This window comes from Cervus canadensis, chromosome 18 (assembly GCF_019320065.1).
Source record: "Cervus canadensis isolate Bull #8, Minnesota chromosome 18, ASM1932006v1, whole genome shotgun sequence".
NCBI classification, from domain to species: Eukaryota; Metazoa; Chordata; class Mammalia; order Artiodactyla; family Cervidae; genus Cervus; species Cervus canadensis.
Window position 1 is genome coordinate 55,903,562 of NC_057403.1, and position 13,486 is coordinate 55,917,047.

Here is a 13,486-nt window from a genome sequence, read left to right on the forward strand (position 1 = left end):
AGAGTCTCCACTGGGGAAATAAATTCCTTGCCTATTCCAACTTCTAAAAACTGCCCAAACCCCGTGGCTTGTGAGCATATAACTCCAAACTCTGATTCAATCATCACATCTCCTCCTCTAACCCTGAACTCCTGCTCCCTCTCACAGGGAACCTGTGGTGACGTTGGGCACCTGGACAACCCAGGATCATCTCCCCACTTTAAGATTCTCATCCCCATTACATCTGCAAAGTGTTTCTTTGCTATATTTACAAGTAACATTTATAGGTTCCTGGGGATTGGGACCTGGATACATTTAGAGGTCATTATTTAGCCAGCCACACTCCTATGATCCACTTTCCCCAAGGTCAAGGGGAACCTTTCAGTTTCAGTTCAGTCACTCAGTAGTGTCTGACTCTTTGTGACCCCATGGACCGCAGCACGCCAGGCATCTCTTTCCGTCACCAACTCCCAGAGTTTACTCAAACTCATGACCATCTAGTCAGTGATGCCATCCGACCATCTCATCCTCTGTCATCCCCTTCTCCTCCCACCTTCAATCTTTCCCAGCATCAGGCTCTTTTCCAATGAGTCAGTTCGCATCAGGTAGCCAAAGTATAGGAGTTTCAGCTTTAGTATCAGTCCTTCCAATGAATATTCAGGACTGATTTCCTTTAGGATGGACTGGTTGGATCTCCTTGCAGTCCAAGGGACTCTCAAGAGTCTTCTCCAACACCACAGTTCAAAGGGATCAATTCTTCGGTGCTCAGCTTTCTTTATAGTCCAACTCACATCCATACATGACTACTGGAAAAACCAAACAGGTGTTTTCACATCCTTAGTCAAACCGAGTCAAACCTTGATGGCTTACATTGCACTCTACACAAAGCCCACTCATTCCTTGTAGGGACAACCTCATGCAGGCCTCTCTTACCTATCTTGACACTTTGCCTGTTGATCACTAACTCTGACTGCTCTGGCCTACTTTCTGGGCCCTGAAGTCCCAGGCCCTATTCTGCCATCACGTTTTCAGATCTGTGCTTTCTCCTGCGTGCAGATGGATTCTCCTCAACACTCCACTGAAATTCAGCCAGGGTGTCAGGGCCTCAGAGAGTCGTTCCTGCTGGGCCTCTTCATCTCAGATACCAGCTCTGAGACACAGAGTCGCCTCCAGCAGGATTTTGGGAACCGTTCCCTGGAGATAACTCATTAGGAGGTAAGGAAGGCAGGGATGGGCAAAGGAGCAAGCAAACCCACAATGAGATGGCCCCTGAAGCCTTTATAGAACCTACAGAAAGCTCAAAGCTGGGTGGCCTTTTAGGGTTCTCTTAAACAGAGGCAACAAGGCTGGGTCATTTGCCACAAGCTGCCCTCTGCGAGGGGCTCTGAAACCAAAAACAAGCAACCAATGTCATGCAAAAAGATATTATTAAACTGATTATAGTAAGGATGATCATCAAGATGGACTAAACTAATAAAAATCAGCTTTGCAGAAGAGTGGATGGATGGGGTAGCTTACTGACAATTTATCCTTGGAACAAATGTTTAATAACAGTGATTCACACCTGCTGAAAAACCCATTCTCACTGGAACCTGTGTGGGCCCATCTGTAATTCAGATATTTTCTCAAATCTACCAGGTAGTATCAGTTGAACAGTTTGACACATTGGTCTTATTCTGGAAAAAAAAAAAAATGTTTGGATGAAGGAAAGTTAGAGGAATAAACCTGAATAAGTACAGTAAGCCTGCTAGAGCATGCCCGTTATTTTCAAAAATATGAACATAGCAGGTGTGGAAGACAGCTGACCCTGTTCTTAAACTGAAGCATCTGATCCTGGAAAGTAAAGTCTAGGTGCCTTGGTTCCAGCAGAGCCCAGCTCTGTGTTCCCAGGCACTGGCCATGGTCAGGGAGCCTGGGCCAGGCTCAGTCTGCACTCTCTCCCATCTCAGCCCAAGTGTTGGCCTCCCTTTTTGAAGACACAGTTGACCACATGGTCACCCTGGTTTCCTTTCCTTCAGTTGTCCGTCTGTCTGGTCATCAAAGCATCAACCCAGGCCTCTCCAGTCTTCTTACATTCTTTCACTGGATATTTTTAAATTACTAAATACTGCAAATACATAAAAAAGCTAGTAACTGGGGAATACTCACTTGCATCACTCTTGGATCCTTACTTCCTTTTACAGACACTAACAGAAACATCTCAAAATGGTTTACAAGACATGGCACCCAATGAATGATGCTTTGATTATTCGTCTTTAAACTGTGTTATCATAGTTGCTGTTCTATGCAATAAATATTTGTGAGTCTCCGCCAGATGCCAAGCTCAGGAAATACAACCAAGTAAACACAGACTCTGCTTTGATGGAATTCAGAGTCTTGAATAATAACAGTGACCAGCGCTAGGCTTCCAACGGTCATTATTTGATTCAGTACAAACAGTGCTGTGATCATGGCCCCTTCTTAAGGTAAGAAAGGTGAGGCTCAGAGAGGTACAAGAGAGGACCTAAGTTACATGGCTTGCCTGTAACTTAGAAGAAGGACTGGTCTGTGTTTAGGTGCTTGGTCTTGTGAGGCAGAAAGCATGGCACCAGGCAGGGCATCCAGGACCCAGCCTGGAGGCAGTGGTTACTGACAGGCTGTACCAGTGCCAGGCAAGAGGACCCCTGGCTTGTCCACATGAAGCAAGAGCCAAAAACTGGCTGCAGTTATGCACTTTAGAGATCCTAGGCAGAAGTCCCAGTTACGAAAAATTTCATGTAAATGCAAAGCCACAAATACCGATCTCATTTCTGGGCTTGACCATGGCCACTATACAGGTCTGCAGTCACCGAGGCCCTGAATCCCTGTTGGCAACACTGCAGTGTTGCAATGAAAAGGTGAAGTCATTCTACCAACCCCATTCCAAGCACGTTTGTGTCCAGAGGACACCTATCATTTAGTGCTCATGACCGTCCACCCTGGCTCTGTTCCCACCCCAAAGATGGCCAGTTTGCACAGAGGCCCCTGCTGGGCCACCACTGGATCCGCACTTTGGATGGACTGAGATCAGAATGGCAAGCAACCACATTGCAAATTATCTCTTTACCCTACATAGACCATAGACTTCCTGCTGATACCGCTTACATCTTGTTATGAATTTGGAATAAAGAACAGCAAAAGCCCACTGCACAGTGCCCCGCAGGCTAAGGATTTAGCTACTCTTTGTGCCAAACTCTGCCTTCTTTAAACCCTTTGAATTATGCAGTCTGTGGGTGCTAACCTCTCCCTGACATCTACCCTAGGAGGGCACCTGGCTTGCCTGCCCACATAAACCGCTCATCTGCTCTCCTGACACCTGTGTAACATGTAAAAAGCCAGCTCTCTTCCTCTGTCTCCCACTTTGTACAATGTTTAAGGCAGGCCCCTACAGCTGTGAAGAGAGAGAAGCAGTGGTCTTCCTCATCCTCAATGTCTTTGTTCAATTAAGCAAAAGCTTACTAATGATGAGCTCCCATTTCTAACCTTTTGATGAAAAATAGAGACTCCTCCAGTGGTTTCTCTCTGAGAGATGCAGTGAGGAAATCTCTTAGTGTAACTTGACCATGAAATTTTCTTTTATGAGTTATTCCACATGTGGTGTATGTTGTGGCCATGAATATTGCCAGTATTTGATGAAATTACTGAAATAAACTCTCAAGTATCACTGATCTTCTTTGTCATGCTATTTTCCCTGTGTAGTAAGTGACACTGTATGTCTTTAGTATAAGGAATCTGGCTACTGGAATTTTTTTCACAAGTCATCACATGGAATCATCATAATAGTCATTTGAGGAAATCAATGTTTTCATTTTTCTGCATTTGAAAAATTGATGCTCAGAGTGGTTAAATAATTTACCCAGGGTTCTTCAACAAGTAAATGGCTGATTGACTGGTTGATTCCAAGACAATTCTCTGATCCATATACCACACTGCTGCCTCTGGGAAAAACAGAGACTGGACATCTGCATTCCTTGGTCCTTCTCTCCCATAACCTCTGCCCACACCAGTAACCAATGGCATGAGTGAGGCCAGCAGCCAAATATGTACTAAGATCCTCACATTTGTAAGTGTGTCGTTCCTAAAGACTCTGTTCCTGTTAGTGTCCTCTGGAGGACTAGGAGGGAAAAATCTTACCCCAATAAGATGACTAAATGTTCCAGTCTGCCCAGGAAAGTCCTACTTTAGTCCACTTGCCCCAGTATAATTATTAATAGCAGCCCCTCTTGCTCTCAAGGGTGTACTGGTTTGAACTAAAACTACATAGTCACTGTCTTCAAGCCCCATATATACTAAACACATGTTCTCTGCAAATGGTAACCATTAATGTTGATGACTTAGATGATTATGCATTACATGAATTTCTAAGAAGGCTGTGGAAGGGTAATTTTAAGGGTTATTATCATTTCTACTAGGAAGAAAATGTTAACTTTGATTCACTAGGGATAATGTAGAAATAAACTTTTTCTATCTTAAAACTCAGCTCTCTGTGCAAAGACATCAGGCTTGTTTGTTAGGACTTAACTCCCACAGGTTACATGATATGTAAATCAGAGGCATTCATAACATGTGTAACTGAAAATCACTCATCAAAAAGATTGTTTATATACAAAAGTAAGGTTTAGTATAAAGACTTCTGAAATGGCACCTAGGCACAGGGGACATTCTGGAATTGATCAAACTTCACAGGCATGCAAATGTACTCATGTTTATAATGTACAAATACATCTTTGTCAACAACTAACAGTTCTTCTCTGGCGGCTCAGACAGTAAAGAATCTGCCTGCAATGCAGGAGACCCAGGTTCGATCCCTGGATTGGTAATATCACCTGGAGAACCCCATGGATGGAGGAGCCTGGTGGGCTACAGTCCATGGGGTCATACAGAGTAGGACACGACTTAGCGATTGAATAGCAACAACAACAGTTCTTGATCCAGATGTCACTTTTTACAACATAGACATGATCTCATGATCTTCCAACAAAACTGAGGCTTTTTCCCTGTCACTGGATCCTTTCTCCAAAATAAGCTTTGCCTGCCACTGGTGGCACTCAATTCCTTACAAATTTATCAGGTAAACACACAAAACACACCTGTTGCTCCATAAAGTACCCTCTTTCTTAAGTTTTGCCCAGCTCAGCTAAATTTGCAACACTCTATAACACTACATGAAACAGCCACGTTCAAGAAACTTTTTAAACGTGATGTTTTTCCTCAAAGAACACACAAGCTTTTGTTGGAGTTTCTTCTGTTTGTTTGTTTGTTTTGTCCTCCATCCTTGCCCTCCTCAACTCTCTGAAGGAGACTGTGGCCTTAGGAAGCCAAAACTTGGATCAGGCGCTGAGGCCTGGTTCTAAGTTCAGGATCACAGTACCCTTACAAGTCTTGTTCATAGAGAATAATATCCCATATAATGAATCTTCTATGCCTTGCTCTTTTACGCCAAAGTACTCAGCCACTTGAGAAAAAAAGGTCAAAAACCATAGCAAATCGTTCTGTTCTGTAGAACCAGTAGGCTCCAGATTGAACCTACTATTCAAATTTTTCAAAGAAATTTTTTGGGAAGAGTCCTCCTTTATTGAGTCCTACCCACTCCAATATTCTTGGGCTTCCCTTGTGGCTCAGCTGGTAAATAATCTGCCTGCAGTGGGGAAGACCTGGATTCGATCCCTGGGTTGGGAAGATCCCCTGGAGAAGGGAAAGGCTACCCACTCCAGTATATGGCCTGGAGAATTCCCTGGACTATACAATCCATGGGGTCGCAAAGAGTCAGATGCAACTGGGTGACTTTTGCTTTCACTTCCTCCTTTAATGAGGTAGATCTCAGATCTTGACTTCACTGTATGTACGTTAGACTGAGATGGTGAGGATATGGTATTCTTGACACAATTTCTATACCTGTACTCATGACAGATGTCATTCATCAACTGCAGCACACTTTTCTGATAAGCTTCAGCATCTTACTCAGCACAGAGATCTAGCAAGCCTCTCCAGGAGCGCTAACTCACAGAATTAACACTGGTTACTATTCCCGACAGAGACACATGATTGTAACTAAGGGACTTACAACCCAGAGATATTCATAGCTGGTCCTAATGAGATAAGAAGCAGAAACACTTACATCAGATGGCTCACTCTCAGGACCACCTTATTATTCTGAATCCTGGACCTGTACTCTGTCAGCCTTCCTTCTGATCCCTGACATCAAGAGACATCTGTAGGCATCAGAACCTGGGCATGTCACCCATTATTGAACCACTTTCCCCTGATGGGCTCGAGTCCCTCACACCCCTGACACTCTCCTCAGTCTTCCCATACTGATCTCAGCTCTACATTAATCCTTCATTGTTGGTTTTGATTGCTCCAATATAAAGTCCTTGGGGAAGGGTAGACAGGAAGAAAGACATTTCTGACTAAGCTTCCTAGAGTAGACCTAGTAAAAGAAAGAGGTGTGTAAAAGCCAAAGACAAATGTGCTACGATTCTATTCATTCTATAAAGAAAAAAGAGCACACATTTTTCATCCATATGGGAAACAAAAGTCTTCCTGTATCATATCTCAAAAATATGTAATGTAGTCTCTGCCACCAACAGAAAGAAAAAAAACATCATCCATGTCAAGTCTCTGCTTCCTTGGCTTGAGTCTTAGCTTCTCTCTCATTCCACAATCATTGACTGAGCTGGATGGTGTGGGAAGCCTGGTGAGCAAGACAAATGTAATTTTGCCAGTAAGATGATGCATTATTCAATTCAGGATTGCCCACACATCTTGCCTGTGACTTCTATGGCTGGAACCCTTATTCCCCTGCCCCTTGAGAAAAGCCAGTCCTTCTGTGCCAACAGTGTGTATGGATTCAACACCGTATCTGAGCCCATCCTTGCGTGACCTGAGTATGGAAGAGGTAGCCAGAGGGTGTCAATGCGATCTCTCACCACGGTGATAGGGTAATGGGTTGTCACTCCCTGTCCCTGAGGTGAGGAGAATGCAGAAGCAGGCTGGAAGATTTAAGGCCCTGCCACTGGTGGCACCAAGAGTAGGTCCAGAAAGCCAGGCATGTCAGGCAAAACTGGACTAGGATTTAGAACCAGAAAGGGGCAGAAAGGGGACTGTGGCAAGAAGACAAGCGAGAAAGATCAGGCCAGAACTCTAGGCTCATACAGATCAAATGTGGGCAGAAAGGGTCAGAGGTGACCCTGATGTGGGAAAGTAACAGCCAGAAAAGAGAGAGAGAGTTTAGCAAGACCGCACCAGGGTCGCACCTTCTCATTTGTCACTTGGGTTTTTTCCAGAACGTTGCTTATGTTATAACTATTCCTTAACATAATAAATCCCGGTTCTAAGAAAAGAACACTAAGCCACATGGAAGTCAAAGTTGAATAACGAGGTTAAGTTCAGAGAGCTAGTAAGCTAAGAGCTGAGACTTGAACCCTAGGTAGAGTTGGGCACTGTTGCCTGCAGGTAGAGCCCAGACACTCTTAGGCTTGAGCTGAGCTGTGGGCAGGGGCTGTTCGCCCTCTGCCATCTGGATTCTGGAACGTGGCCAGACCATGGCTCAGAGGAAACGCCCATCTCTAAATGTCATTGACTTCCAAAAATAGCAAGAGCAGAGGGTTAGGCCTTCTGGGAGATCCTTCCAATATTTTTCTTAGAAGTGAGCACATCCATTTCCCAATTAATTATCTCCATTAGCTAAGCTCAATTACTTTGTGTCCACCTCCAAGAATACAACCTTGCTCCTTGGAGACTTCCTATTTGAATTTCCAAGGGGGCAAATATTGCCAGAAGCATGTTTTATGTAATTACCTGGTGTAGATACTTCACTCTCTCTCTTTACTTAATGATTATTAAATACTGAAATTAACTTCCGTACTTGGATGTGGATTCCATCAGTTTAGGAGAAGGTAAATGTATCAGGGTGTGCTCAGACATGCCGGCATTCAGTGGCCTCCCTCTCAGTTCTCAGGCACAACTCCCAGTGTTCCTCCTTGGAGATACTCCCTATTCTATTCTGCATAAGAATATCCCAAGTGAAAGTGAAAGTCCTCAGTTATGTCTGACTCTTTGCGACCCCATGAACTATAGCCCATGAAATTCTCCAGGCAAGATCACTGGAGTGGGTAACCTTTCTCTTCTCCAGGAGACCTTCCCAACCCAGGGATCGAACCCAGGTTGATCTCCCATATTGCAGGCAGATTCTTTACCAGCTGAGCCACAAAAGAAGCCCAAGAGTGACCCAAAGAGCCTGATAAAACCACAGCTAGGCCCTACACCTAGACTTACTGAATCGGCATACCTCAGGGCAGGGCCTGAGGGCATCTCTCAGGGAATCTGCACTGTTCACACTCTTCCTTGTTGTTGTGTTGTGTTAGTCACTCAGTCCTGTCTGACTCTTTGCCACCAGGCTCTCTCTATCCATGGGATTTCCCAGGCAAGAATACTGGAGTGGGTTGCCATTTCCTTCTCCAGGGGATCTTCCTGACCCAGGGATTGAACCCGGTCTCCTGCATTGCAGGCGGATTCTTTACCATCTGAGCTGGGGGGCGGGGTCGGCAGAGGGATGGGGTGTCTGTTGACACTAACATCTAAGGAGCAGTGATAATTTATTTTCCCTGATACATGAAGACAGCCTTATCATGGGGAACAGGAGAGGCAATATGAAGATGAGCTAGTCTGTCCTCATACATATCTCAATAATGGGAACAGAATTCATGCTATCTACTGTTATTTTATAGTTGTTATAAATCCTCGCACCAGGGCTTGAGTGCTGTAGCTGATTTGGGGGGGTGCAGGCAGAGCTAGTAGGTGACGGGGAAGGGAGACAGAGAGGGAAGGGAAGAGTAAAGGGCTGTGGCTGTCAGGCAACCACACAGGAGACTGGTGCTCAAGCCTGCTGGGCCCTGGAGGCACGTGAGGCGCATACTACCCCTGGCCCCAGCCTTGCCCGGGGAAGGCAGAGCGGTTGGTGTTTACTGACGACTGTCAGTGCTGGGCTGGACTCCTGGGGGCTGGGAACTCCCCGCACTGCTGTGAGGGGACACTGGGTGGGCACAAGCTGTGAGAGGCTGGGCTGGAAAAAGGGGAGGCACACACATGAGGCCCCAAGAGCATCTGCTGCCTCCCCTACCAACTTTCTAGTGAGAAAGCGTCAGGGGCGTTCTGGTGCCCCACTTCGATGGTGAATAAGACACAAACGTGAGCATTGGGAGAAGGAGGTTCACCCTCATTGATGGATTTATGTGTTTCTTTCATTGTGGTAAAATACGCATAACATGAAATTTACTATGAATGACTTAGTACTCTCACGGCATTGATGGCCATGCCACCATCCCCACCATCTAGTCCGGAACACTTTTGTCATCTACAAGGAAACCAGCACCCGTTAGCAGTCACTCTCTGTCCCACTCCCCTCTGAACCCTGGAAACCACCAGTCTACTTTCTGTCCCTCTGGACTGGCCAGTTCTGGACCCCTCGTGCAAGCGCAGCCTTACTGAAGGTGGGCTTCCTTGTCTGGCTTCTTTCATTAAGCATGATGTTGTCAAGGTTCTTCCCTGCGGGAGCATGGATCAGTGCTTCATTCTTACTTCTGGTGGAACAAATGTCCATTGTAAGGATGATATCCCGCCTTGTTGTTTTGATTTCTCAAGGACATGTCTGCACATCAACTGCACTGCTGGGTGGTCTCCACTTACCAGGGCAGACCAGACCAGACCCCACTCATCTCTGTCCTTATTTGTGCGCCAAGATGCTGGCCTTTATGGGCTACCTTTTCCTCTAGCTCTCTCCTCTGGCTTCCTGTGAGATGTGACTGATGGAAGTCACTAGCAGGACATCACACAGGAGCAAGAGAAGTTAATGGACCTTTTTTCCTCCTGGCAAACTGACCGTGGTGGGCTCCCGCCAGTCGTCCTCTCCTCCAGGCTTCTCTTGCCAGGTTCTTCTGCGTCCTCTCTCTCATTAAACTTCCAGGTTTACAAGAAGTAACAGCTTCCTGCTGCTGAAAACTCTCAAGCCCTACACTGTCCTTCCTAAGTTTTCCCCAAATGTTCTCACGTCTTTGTAAATAGCCTATTCAATTTTCTTCAAACTTTCGGTTTGCATGTGCCTCTTTCCTGCTGGGATCCTAATGTAATAAAAACCAAAGATAGAGTAACACTAATAGTTTACTCAATTACTGAAGCACATTTCATAGTGTCTATTTGTAATTTTAGAACCGAGCAATGCTCTGTGCCCCTGAGTGTTATCTCCACCGCCCAGACCAGATGTGAACCAGACAGCGATTGTTCAAAGGTGGTGCAATAGTACAATTATGTAATGTGGGTTCTGGAAGCACATTTCCTGGGTTCAAGTCTCAGCTCCACACTTTGTGGCACCTTGACCTGGGGCAGATGACTTCATCTCAGATTCACGATGTATAAAAAATGTGAATTATGGCCCCTAGACCATCTATGACTACTAGACAGAAATTTCTCTGAGCAGGACCACACACCACAAGTTCTCCAGAAAAGTGAGCTGCTGTGTTAACCCCCATTAGTCCTGGCTGTGAGTCCCTCTCCTGGTCTCTATCAGCTTCCCCTAGAGGACTCTGGAAGTCCTCGCTGCTGGCCCAGATTCTTCCCAGATGCCGAGCCACGATGACTAGAGCTGGAGGCATGCCAGCACCAATTCTTTTCCGCAGTTAAGGGGGTAGGGATGTGAAGACAGTCAAGTTCCCATGGGCCCTGGGCTCCCCCATTTTAAACAAGGGCCTCCTTACGCTGTGCGGCTGGTGACCTTCCTCCCCTTCCCGTTTTTCATCCTTGGCAGGAAGACCACCACGTGCTGGAGGTTTATTCTGGGATAACCGCCTTCTAAGCACCCTTCATTTGACAGTCCTATCAATCCTGTGAGGCACTGTTCCTTTTTAAAAATCTGTTGCAAATCTGTTCCAGATCCATTTCTTAAATCTGTTCCAGCGTAGTATGATCTCCAGTTAGACAGGTAACATGTAAATATATTTTCCTTGCTAAAGATCCAAAACTTAAATAGCATGAGATTGCCCTTAATAGCCCCATTTCTCTGATGATGAACCTGAACCTAACCAAGACAGATTCAATAATGTTATCAAAAGTTCACGATGAGAGGTGGCAGAATTCAAAAGCAAAGTTCCTGGTGCCAGAGCCCACGGCGGGCCCACCCTGGCTGTGTGGTGCTGCCCTTACCCACAGGACTATCTTCTGCCTCAGTTCCTCCCTTTTGGCCTCTGACTGGCCTTAACCTTCCTAGCTCATAAGCCCATTCTAGTAGAACATGGATCTTCATAAATGACCTTTGAAGTCAACATCTAAACTAGTAGGCTGTTCTGGGCATTTCTCGCACCCTGCTCCACACGGCTTCCCTACCAGCTTCCCACAGGTGCGATCAGACAACACCCCAGGGACACGGCCCACCCATTCCTACATTCTGTCCTAGGGTTTCTCAGACACCATGGGATGGAATGCCCAAGGGAACCTGTCGAGTCCCTCCTGCTTGCACAGGAATGAGAGAGTAGAGATCTCATGGGCAAGCCTTGACCATAGGGGGATGGGAAACCGTTCCCCAGAGACAGACATTTTGGAGGTATTTTCTGCGCCTCCTCCGGCAGAAAAGGCCTTGGGAGGTGTGTCTCAATGGCCCATAGTGGTGACCGAACTGCATCTGCTCCCTTAAACACGTGGCCCCTCTTTTTTGGTCTCACTCTCCCCATCCCCCAGCCTGTTTCCTGGAATCACACAATCAATCACATCCGGCTTTACTTCCCAGGGTAAGAGCAGGCTATGTTGGGGATGATGGAAGAATCGCTTTGTTGTGTAAACATTTGTTGTGAATAATAGGCTCTCCTTGCGAGCAGAGACATCTCTGGATCGTGAAGGCGAGGACCGCACGGGCTGCTACATCCTTCAACTCAGCTCTCCCCACAGGCTGACGGGCTGCCCGCTGCACAGGCGGAGACCTGTTCCCTTGACCTCACTAGAGATTCAAACGTTTCTCGGTAGAAAAACAAACAGAGGTTCACCCTCCTAACCAGTCACTCCGGCTTCCAACATGCTTCACGGTCATTGTGAGAAGGCTGGGTTTTGTTTAAGAAAAATCTCTGAGTACCTAGAAACAGCCGGGATTATGCAAGTCTCTAGGGATAAGAGGGTAAACATAACCTAGTCCTTGCCCTGAGGGAGTGAACATTCTAGATTGAAAGTAGATAAGTAAGCGGGAAATTCTCACACCTTGCAAAGAGTACTATAACTGGGGAAATCAATTGTGTAAGTGAAAATTGAGCTTTCAAAGACCAAAAAAAAAAAAAACTTCTCTACATACAATGCAGCACATTTTAAAATCTCATTTTAAACCAGAATTAATATAAATGATCTTTAGGTTTATTCCACTTTCTCTCTGGTCCTAGACCTGTGACCTATCCACCCATCCAACCCCTCCGTCTAATACAAGTTTGGTTATAACACTCTTACAGGAAAGAAAAGTTTCTCTCTCTGGCTGCCCCATGCAGGGACTTGGGGAGGCCAACATAAAGGGCAAAGATGACAGAAGATGAGTAATTTTCATGCGAGACTTCCATGTGGTGCTTCTTAGTATTCTGACCACGACTTGTTAAAATTGCGCTAGATTTGTGACTATAGATTTCCTGTATCATATCTGCAGCCATTTTTCCAACAGGGACCAAGCAGACATCAATCATTCTGAGATGGCAAATTTGTGAGATCAAGGTCAGCAGCCAAGTTCACTGGATTAGTTTGATTGGGCACTTGAAGAAAGGCTTAAGCAGGACATCCAGAAAACACCAAGACAGTGAAAAAAAAGAGTGTCTGGTTCCTACCCTCAAAATATCCTATGTGCACAGAAAAAATAAAAGGGGAGAGTGGCAAGCTGAAATTAGTGTAGCATGATCAGAGGGTCTTTCAACAACAACAAAAAATCTGTCATCGCTACTGTATTAAAGTGTCTCATGCTTTGTGACCTGGGGACTGAACCCTGCCCCTGATACTTCTAAGTTCTCACTTAGAGTGAGCCCTAGTTTCCTAATCTGCTAAAAGGGTCTAATTCTATCTCACCCATGCATCCATTAATTCAATCTTTATTAATTAATTACCTACAAGCCAAGCACTGAGCCCAGCAGTGGGGATTCAATGATGAGTTAAAAAGAAATTCCTTGCCCTTGTATATATAGCATTGAGTCAGGGGTAGTAAACAGTAATCACCTATTCACCATCAATAAATGGAAGTGATGTTTATTACCTGGGCCATGGGGGAGATGCACATGGCATCACGAGAGAGAATAAAAGAGAAGAAAAGTCCAGCCTGACGATAGAGATGAGATAGAAGAATGAATGACTCTGAATTAGGTGAAGGCTCTGGGGTGGACTGCAGGTAGATTCTTGATGGAGAAGGAAGTGTGTGTCAAGGCCTTGCTACATGAAGATCTCAGCAAAAGAACCAACACTGGTATGGCTGGAGTTTAAAGTG

The 13,486-nt window shown here is 45.6% G+C and overlaps 1 protein-coding gene across 2 annotated transcripts in view; it reads right to left on the minus strand.

Moving 5' to 3' along the window:
- Positions 1 to 13,486, minus strand: part of CDH13 (cadherin 13) — a 980,233-nt gene that overhangs the window by 922,090 nt on the left and 44,657 nt on the right. The window contains exon 3 of one of the 2 annotated variants that reach the window (XM_043435590.1): positions 222 to 236. The exons of the other annotated variant lie outside the window; for it this stretch is intronic. Coding sequence (XP_043291525.1) covers positions 222 to 236 — 15 coding nt within the window. The remainder of the gene's footprint in view (positions 1 to 221; positions 237 to 13,486) is intronic. 2 annotated transcript variants of the gene reach the window in all.